Source organism: Vanacampus margaritifer, chromosome 1 (assembly GCF_051991255.1).
Source record: "Vanacampus margaritifer isolate UIUO_Vmar chromosome 1, RoL_Vmar_1.0, whole genome shotgun sequence".
NCBI classification, from domain to species: domain Eukaryota; kingdom Metazoa; phylum Chordata; class Actinopteri; order Syngnathiformes; family Syngnathidae; genus Vanacampus; species Vanacampus margaritifer.
The window spans coordinates 19026662-19036478 of NC_135432.1; the positions used below are offsets into that span (position 1 = coordinate 19026662).

The following is a 9817-nucleotide window of genomic DNA, read 5'->3' on the forward strand; positions in this document are numbered from 1 at the left end:
CGAAGAAGCCCACCAGCGGAGCCACTCGGCTAACCTGATCATGTTATTGATCATTATGTTGGTGTAGATGGGAGAAGAATCATTTTTCAGCGAGCCACTTTGGTCCAAAACGGAATTGTAAAGATGGCAAGCGACGAGGAGAGGGGGGTGGTTCGAGTGAAAGTGAAGGTATGTGGGTCAGTTAGCGCCAATCTCTCTTTGTAAAAATGTTTTTAGCCATAATCAAAATTTTCCAGGTACATATTGTGGTCGTACGTGTCAACTGTAATTGATCGTTTCAATTTCATGTCAGACAGCGGTCGTGTCTTGCTTCCTGCGAAATTGTTCCGTTTTTTTTTTTAACAGTCAGCATTGTTGTTGAAATCGCCGGCGTGCTTTGACATCGTGTTATTTTGTTAGACCATTATGTACCTTAACATGTCTGACCACATCTGGCCATTATAAGAAAACATGCAGCAAGAATTACCAACCTACTTCTGCGCTAACGTCAAAGCGGTCCAAGATGACGTCACCTAGTACATACAACAACAACACTGTACATCTCTTTGCAAAGTCAAATCAAGAAGCAGCATCAGTGTTATTATGGCCATTAGTATAAAAGCCGGTGGGTCAGTTTTCGATGTAACTCTCAATCTATTTCGTGGAAGCACATTAAACAACATTAGCCAGAAACTTCCATTATTATCACAACGAAATATATGCCAACCCGTTTTTTTCTAGTAAATCACCGCATCTTATCAAAACTTTTTTCATTATATATTTATATAATGTGTTAAAAAAAAAACACTAATTGGAATAAAAATTTGATATTGCCTATCAATCAAATATTGTTACAGTGTAGCCTAAATGAATATTTACAAAAACACATTGCCTGCCTTTATTTATACTTATAAATTAAAGGGATACTTGTCTCATTTAGCTGTTTTCAGCAGTAAGAAGATAATATTTTGTCTAGAATTAAGGTCATAATTTCATTATTTTTCATGAAAAATTAATACTATTAAAAACTCATTTTGCCAGTTGCTGTCGACTGAAGACGACATCATGCGTTCTGAGGAAATAAATAATGTAATGACCAATCATGGCTCAGTTTGCTGACCAAACTCAGAAAACAGGTGAGCCGTGATTAGTTGTTAGCTATGTTCTCAGTGCGTGTGATATCATCTTCAGTCGACAGCAAATGGAGAAATTGGCTGGAAAAATAATGAAGTTATCAAATTAATTCTGGACAAAATATTAACTTTTGAAAATGGTGAAATGCTGAAAATGGCTTGATGTTATGTTGTTTCAAAAAGTCTACAATTACGTTCCCTACAATCTTTTGTTGAAGTAATTTATCGCAGGACAGATATTCATATGTATACAATGCAGTGACGTTAGGTTATGGACTTTTTATATACTGTAATTCATGTATTTCAGAAATGTGATGGAGCACTTCCTGTGGAGTTTCGCTCCTTTGCTGTTGATCCTCAAATTACATCATTGGAGGTGTTGCAGCATATTCTAATTAAAGCATTTGATTTGAATGGGTATGTGTGGTCCCCACGACTAAAATGATTTTGTCTTGAAAAGTATCAAGTAAATCTGTTTACAAAAAAATGTTTGTGTTTGTAAAACTAGGAGGCGAAATTTTGAGATCTCTTACATGTCTCGAGGTGCGAGCGTTGCAGAGATGTACCTGTCTTTGACATCTGATGGGGATTTGGATGTTGCGTTTGCCACTGCAGCCAAACCATATCTACAACTCAAGATGGACGTGAAACCTTCAGAAGACAGTAAGAACACCAATAACAGCCCTCCACATCAGTAGATGCGTAATCAATGTTTGTTGCTATGCATTTACAATGTGTCGCTCTTGGCTCAATTTTAGGTCCTGTGATGGAGGACTGGGACATCATCAGCCCCAAAGATGTGATTGGCTCCGAGCAGCTTCTTGCAGAGAGGACGAAGTCTTTGGCATCTGCAGCACTTCCTTTCACCCAGTCTTTAATGTCCCAGGTACATTCGTAACCTAACCCATACTCAACTCTAATTTACAGTATGTCTCTATTCTCACGTGTTTGTTACATTTGTATTTAGGTTGGCCGGACACTGACACGAGTCCAGCAGGCATTCAGCTGGTCTTATGGGGAGGAGATCAAGCCTTTCAAGCCCCCTCTGAGTGACACCGAGTTTCATAGTTATCTCAATGGTCAAGGACAGTTGACACGACCAGAGGAACTAAGGCTGCGGATCTACCATGGTGGTGTTGAACCTTCACTGCGAAAGGTGCGGGTCCATTTTTCTGAATGTTCAGTTAGTGCTACTTTTATGGAGGCAGAGTAAAAAAATTAAATTGTGCTCAGGTATTCTTAACCAAGGTTATTTTAGTTAACTTAAACGGAAAAACTAAAACTAAAATAAAATTTTAAAAATCGTTTACGAAATAAAATAAAAACGAAAATGCTTTTAAAAAAATGAAAACTAACTGAAATTACATTTTATGTTTACAAAACAAACTAAAACTAACTATAATTATAGCAAAAATTTCCTTCGTTTTAGTCTTTGGTAATCAATTTAATGCATGAGCCTTTGGGCATGATTTATTTTGATATTAACCGGAATAAGGAGTCTTTTTTTTTTAAATTTTATTTCAAACATGTATATAAAGAAAAAACAAACTGATTATAAAAGTTCACGTGTAAAGACAAAATATTTTTAAAAAAAACCCATATAAAACAAAACAGCAAACACAACATTCAAGCAACGAAAAGCAACATACGAAATACATGTTCGAAAAGGAGTAGGAAAAAGCATAAACTTATAAGGTCCATACGTTACACAATAAATAGTTGGTATGTATAGTAAACAAAAAAAACTGCCAGTATACAGCTAATACATCTTGATTGTTAATGACAAACAAAGATTTTTATAGTAATTATTAATAGTGAGCACATTGAACAGTGTGCATTTGAAAGTGTGTCACACAAAAGTGACGTCATCTAGCAGCAGCCAATAGAAAAGCCCCTTCAGATGACCCCATGGTGTTTTTTAAACATTGCGCACAAGTAATACACACTTAAAAAAAAAAAAAAAAAACTAAAACTAATACTGAAACAAACTCAACTAAAACTAAGCATTTATGAAATAACTAAAACTAATAAAAACTAACAGAAGCACCCTGAAAACTAATTAAAACTAACTAAATAATTTTTTAAAAAAAAACTCAAAACAAAATAAAAACTACCTAAAAAGAAAAATTCCCAAACTCTAATTAACCCTGTTCTGAACTTGCGGCACATTTTTCGCTGTCTTACTGGCTTTTTAGGTTTTGCAGGGTTAGAAGTAAAAGCCTCCACGGACTTAACAACATTTCAAGTTCCATGACATTGGATGCTGTGTTGGATTCTTCTGAATGACATTTTCTTTTGTGGTTTTCAGGTTGTTTGGCGCTACCTCCTTAACGTCTACCCAGACGGACTGAGTGGACAGGAACGAATGGACTACATGAAGCGAAAGACCAGAGAGTATGACCAGCTGAAGAACGAATGGACGGCCCACGTCAGTCACGAGGATCTTGAATTTATCCGGGGAAATGTACTTAAAGACGTTTTAAGGACAGACCGAGCCCATCCCTACTACGCGGGCTCAGAAGACAGTCCACATTTGACTGCGCTCACTGATTTGCTTACTACCTTCGCCATCACCCATCCACAGGTGTTTATGGCGTCGTTTTTTCCCCTTTACATTAAATGTGTCCATTTCAAATTACATAAATAAGACAGTGGATGTTAGTTTAATTATTTAGTCTGTTTAAATTAAACTCATTCACTGCCATTGACAGCTATAGTCGTCAAAAATTCATTTGAACTATTTATATTAGTTTAACATTTCTTTTCTATTTTGTTAATAAGAGTATGAAAACCTAGTTGTTGTTTTTTTACATTTAGAACATATATAAAATTTGTGATTAATCGTGAGTTAACTAGTGAAGTCATGCGATTAATTACGATTACAAATTTTAATCGCCTGATGCCCCTAAATTTTAATAATCTGTTCTTAAAAAAAAAATAATAATATATATATATATATATATATATATATATATATATATATATATATATATAAAATTATTATTTTTTTTAAATAATCTTTTTTTGTTAAAAGAAAAGATTATTAAAAATTAGGGGCGTCAGGCGATTACAATTTTTAATCATAATTAATTGCATGACTTCACCAGTTAACTCACAATTAATCACAAATTTTATATTTGTTCTAATACAAAAAAAATCTAGGTTTTCATACTCTTGTTAACAAAAGTGGGGGAAAAAATGTTAAACTAATAGAAATAATTAAAATGAATTTTTGACGTCTATAGCCGTCATTGGCAGTGAATGAGTTAAAAAATCACATACAGGCTATCTTGTTTTTTTCTGTTGGCAATTTAAATTAGAATATTGGGTACACTCCAGCCGGGGTTTTGAACCAACAATTTTAGATCCTGCCACAACATATCTTCAAAAAAAAAAAAAGGAAAGATATCTTATTATGTGTCTGTATGAGTCGTCCATACAAACAACAAAAATGGCAAGAGACTTAAAATAGCATAGAATTAATGTACAAAAACATAGTCTCCTCTAAAGCTTAACCATTAGTCACTTGCAAAATCAATGAAGGGTCTCGATAGGGTGAATTTCTTATGGAGTGAAGGAAAAGTATGAAGATCATACATAAACACAAGAAATTGCAACCTGATCTGAGGAGGGGGAAAAAATGCTGGGATTTTCCATGTTAAATTTAAATGGAGAGATCAGATTTGGATGTAACATATTAGGACATAAGATTTGAACAAAATTCACCGTTGTTATTCTGAATTGTCCAAATTGCCTTCTCAACTGAATGTTTTGCTTGCTTTTCAGATATCATACTGTCAAGGAATGAGTGACATCGCTTCCCCTATCCTGGCTGTGATGGATAATGAAGCACACGCCTTTATTTGCTTTTGTGGCATTATGAAACGCTTGGACGGGAACTTCCGGCCTGATGGACAGCTTATGTCCATTAAATTCCAGCATCTCAAACTGCTTCTGCAGTACTCCGATTATGAGTTCTACTCGTATCTGGTTTCCCGTGGAGCTGACGATCTTTTCTTTTGCTACCGCTGGTTACTTCTGGAGCTGAAGCGAGAGTTTGCCTTTGATGACGCGCTCAGGATGCTTGAGGTCACTTGGAGTTCCCTGCCGCCAGATCCTCCCGAAACTGAAGTGGAGCTCCTCGGACCGCCATTACAGACCGATAGAACGCGTTTCGCTGACGGCGACAGTCGCCTTGGACGTGACTGGGAAATAAAAGAGAAGCAACGTCGACAACATATGCTTCGACCATCAAGAGAAGAACCCGATGTCAGCTGGAACGCTGTCATGGAAGACTGTCAGAAATTCGGACCCGGACGTGAAAGAGGTACGCCTCAAGCGGTTGTGGGTAAGGAAGGTTTTGTGACTCCTCCTGTTGAGGAGAGTTTTGGTGAGTTTAAATACTATAGTGCCCAAAATGAAGATGGCTTTGATGTGAAGGACACCAAGCAGCAAGACGGTTCGAGTGGTACGCAATCGTCACGCATTCCAATTCGTCAGTCCACCATTGACAGTGAGGAGGATCCCGGAGAAAGAACGCCGCTTATAAAAGGCTCTAAAAATGGCTTTTCGCCAGGATGGTCACCTCCCCTCCTGCCAATCTGTCACAGTGACGCCGTATCTCGTTCATCGTCAGCCTTAGCTTCCGGTCGGTCCGTTGCTACTCACGACTCCGCCCCACAAACTACATTTGGTTTTGCAGCCAGCGGACGAGAGGCCTTATCAAGAACTGTCCCCAAAGTAATCACATCTTCTGCACAATTGCTCAGGAGTACCGGTTTGAACTTGACAAACCCGCCTGTAAAAACATGCGCCGCATCTCACGCCCACGCCCAAACTCGATCTTTTCTCTCTTCGCCGATTTTGCCTTTTGGAAGAGGTCCTTCGCAGCCCGGCTCCAGGTCATTCTCCAGCAACCTCCCTTCCCCTAGCAACAAGCCCTCAAGCGCCGCAGCTGCTAACACGGACTGCCCCCCCAAGCCGGAGAGCAGCACCAAACCGTGTTCTCTGCCACCCCCGCAAGAGTTTGGCAAAGGCAACCCCTTCATGCTTTTTTTGTGCTTGTCCATCTTGCTGGAACACCGCGACCACATCATCAAAAACAGCCTGGATTACAACGAGCTCGCCATGCACTTTGATCGGCTGGTGCGACGCCACAACCTGAGTAGGATCCTGCAGCGAGCCAAGGCCTTATTTGCGGACTACTTGCAGAGTGAAGTGTGGGACTCCGAGGAGGGGGACGAGGTTAGCTCGGACTCTCCGACATCAGCCACCGCCGCTCAGTACTCGCCGCCTTTAAGCATTTCCGCTCGCCCCATTTACAGCCCCTTATCGTCTCCTCAGACTTCGTCTCGGAACTCAACGTACAACCTGACGACGACCATTCCTTCGCCGACAGCTGAAGTCCCCCTTTCGCATATGTCGTGATTTGCACGAGTGTCCCTGACTTGCCGTTCTTACTCACTTCTCAGCAAGGTGGTCCGCCAGTGGCTTGGACTATTTTAGACAGCGCCTTTTGTTGAATTGGGCACTTAAGGTTTGTATGCTTGGTTACGTACAACATATGAATGATTCCAGTACTGATCATTTTGTTGACACTGCTTGGAGGTATGAAAGAACTGGATAGAATTTTTCCTGCATCCTTTAAAGTTGATCATGCGTCTCCCCCACCCCCGTTTTTTTTTTTTTTTTGACAGTGTGGCTGGATTATCTATTTGAAATAATTCCAGCCATTTAATGCATATCGCCAATTTGCCCTCTTTATTTGATTGTATTTAAATTTAAGTTATGTCTCGACAAAGAAAGAATAATACAATAGGTTTACCAACCAGTCCCCTAATAAGCTACTGTCATTATGCTGAAATAAGACAAAAATGACACAGTGAATATAGGGAACAGCTCACCCGACAGTATGGCAATTGAGAAAATAAAACCAGGCTAACTTTTCATCAATGTTGTCATATAATCACAGTTACCTTAGTTTTGCCATTTTTAAATCCGCACCTTCCCTCCCCCCATGATTTATTCTGTCTATTTTTAGTCAGTGGGCTTCATGTGCAAACAAAATGATGTCCATGAGTTCTTGTTTTCTCCCTGAGCTACACAGAGATTGCAAAGTTTCCTTTACATGTATGTTCGCGAGGGGTGGGAATCTTTGAATGTTTCACGATTTGATTCCGATTTTTAGGCCTGTGATTCGATTCAGAATCAATTTTTGATTAAGAACGTTTTTTGATTCAGAATGATTTGATTGACAAAAATTTTTGCTTCAATCTATAGATGTGCAAGGAAATGTAATGATCTACTCCAGTCTGACTCGCTAATTAGCGCGCTACTCGCGGCACTTTTATCGCTTAAAAGATCAGCTCCACGCTGCAAAAAAACTACTTTTATTGGAATAACTTGATCGTGACTTTTTCCTTCTACTCTCTAATGTGGCCACAACTTAACAGTGTATTAGACCGCGTGGAACCACACTGCCCCTAAGTGGCTAAATCGGGTACAACATGAACAGCGCTCACAGACAAAGGCAAAACAATATAAAATAATTTAAATAAAATCGATTTTGGGACATTTAAAATCGATTCTGAATCGTACTAAATGAGAATTATGATTCTTATGAGTAGCGATTTTTTTGGGGGAACACCCCTAATGTTCAAAATGACAAAATAATTCTTGCATTTTAATGTGGAAGCCCACAACATATGATATGAGAGAGGCTGTGAAGAAACTGGTCCATTTTATTGAAGAGATTTTAATACCATTCTAATCTAAGCAAACTATAAAGGTATTACTAGTCGGGTCCTATTGAATTATCATATACTGTAATGACACTATTTATGAATAATTGATAACTAATATGTCATTAAGTGGTCCAGCAACTATTTCAGGAGATGAAACAATTTTGCACTTGAGTTTTTGCTGTTTAGTTGAATTGAACAAAAACTTTTATGTGTCTCAATGTGTTGATGTATAATTTTTGATGTCACCTATTGACAGCTGCCATAGCTGAGGCTGCTGAGGAGTTGTGTTTGCTCGTTGTTGCTTCTGTGAGATTAATAGTATGAAGTGTAGTAGCATTTGATGCTGCATTATTAGAGAAGTGCCTCATTCTCGAGAGTCGAAAAGCCTTGAAGCGTATTTTCATCTGTGCTAAAAATATCTCTCGCTATGATGTAGAAACTGCTGCCCTTCTGATTGACTTCATAAACACATGCTGTGTTTCCAGTGTGTCAATGAACTGGCGAGTTCCACGAACAAATGAGCCAGCCAAAATATTTGTGAAATGCTGTTTAGGCCAATTACAACTACAAATCTCCTCAACTCTACCATCGGAAAGAAACAACACAATTTATTCTATTGCAGGGTTTTTATTATATTCCACTCTGGTCAATTTTTTACTTGTAGCTGGCAGTGTATAATGTCAAGAAAGAAGAAAGTGTAATGTGCAGTTGTTGTATCCTGGGACCATAATATTGCTTGCTTTTTCTCATCAAGATGTTGAGTCACCCCTGTTGTAAAGTTTCATCTGCATAAAATGGAAAAATCCTACTTGTTAACGATCACCTCTAATCCTGCAGATTGTCTGCCAGTTGCACCCCCCCCCCCCCCTTCCTTTATTTTTATTTTTTTATAAAGTTTTCGAACTTTGAGCACATGACACTGTATGCCAAATCGATGGGCTGTATTATACTTATAAACTGTATTTCATTTGAAAATATGTACACAACATTGAGGTCTAAAGTCCTTTTTACAACCAGTGAGCTACTTGAATTAATGCATATTTCAGAAGTGTGCTTTTTTTGTAACATTTTTTTTATTTATTATTATTTTGAGAGGCCTTTTTTTTGTGTTTAATTTGAAGCTTTTTTCTTGTCGTTGTTATTACGCTAACATTTGCTCTTGCCTTCCAACCAACAATGTATGATTATCATATTTAATATTTTTAAAAAGTACCTGACTGGACGGACTGTGATCCAGCTACATGTTTGTAAAAATAAAACAAAACAAAAATCTCAGTACTGAATTCCAAAGCAGTTATACTTTTTAATTATACATACATGATTGTATAAAGGGCACGAATAAATTATACTGTCTGCAACTCATGTAGTGAAAATGTTTTACTGCACAGTTGAATAAAAGCATTAATATGTTGCTATCATAATTGTTTTTTACAAGCTGTATACAAGTTCCTTGCAGAGTTTTGTAACTGATAGACACAACTCCCACAACTCCTGATCAGATTCTTTCCTTAATTTTACAGGAGGTAATCCGGTCAGCCAATTAACTCCTAACCTTCTTTGCCTACCTGCTGTCTCATCTTTGTGATCGAGTACTATTCAGGTTTCCAGGCTTCCATTTCAATTGGGGGCTTGTCTTTCATCCTTAGAGTGGTAATAATGACTATTGTTGCTGTTACTATCTGTAAAGTACACGTCCGTTTCAGTTCATGTCCCTGCCTGAGTTTTTCGAGTATAGTCTGACTCTGGATTGAGCTTCATGCAGAGAGCTGTGGTCGGCTTCGACTTGGTGTGGACATAACATTCGTGCCACATTTGCATTTAAAAACATATATGTTTAAAATGTGTATGCAGTGCAACATATACATTAATGTTTATTTAAATAATAAATTACTTCATTCTCATTTTACTATTTCAAATATATTTAATCATTCTTAATGAAATGGGGAATTTCGACCCCTGGTC

General features: G+C 38.0%; 1 protein-coding gene across 1 annotated transcript; it reads left to right on the plus strand.

Moving 5' to 3' along the window:
* The first annotated feature begins 4 nt into the window (after positions 1-4).
* On the plus strand, positions 5-9270 carry tbc1d25 (TBC1 domain family, member 25). Its single transcript, XM_077544508.1, has 7 exons — positions 5-168; positions 1420-1529; positions 1621-1775; positions 1871-1998; positions 2080-2268; positions 3421-3696; positions 4899-9270. The coding sequence occupies exons 1-7, from the start codon at positions 124-126 to the stop codon at positions 6537-6539; spliced, it is 2544 nt and encodes an 847-aa protein (XP_077400634.1). The 5' UTR covers positions 5-123; the 3' UTR covers positions 6540-9270.
* Positions 9271-9817: the final 547 nt, after the last annotated feature.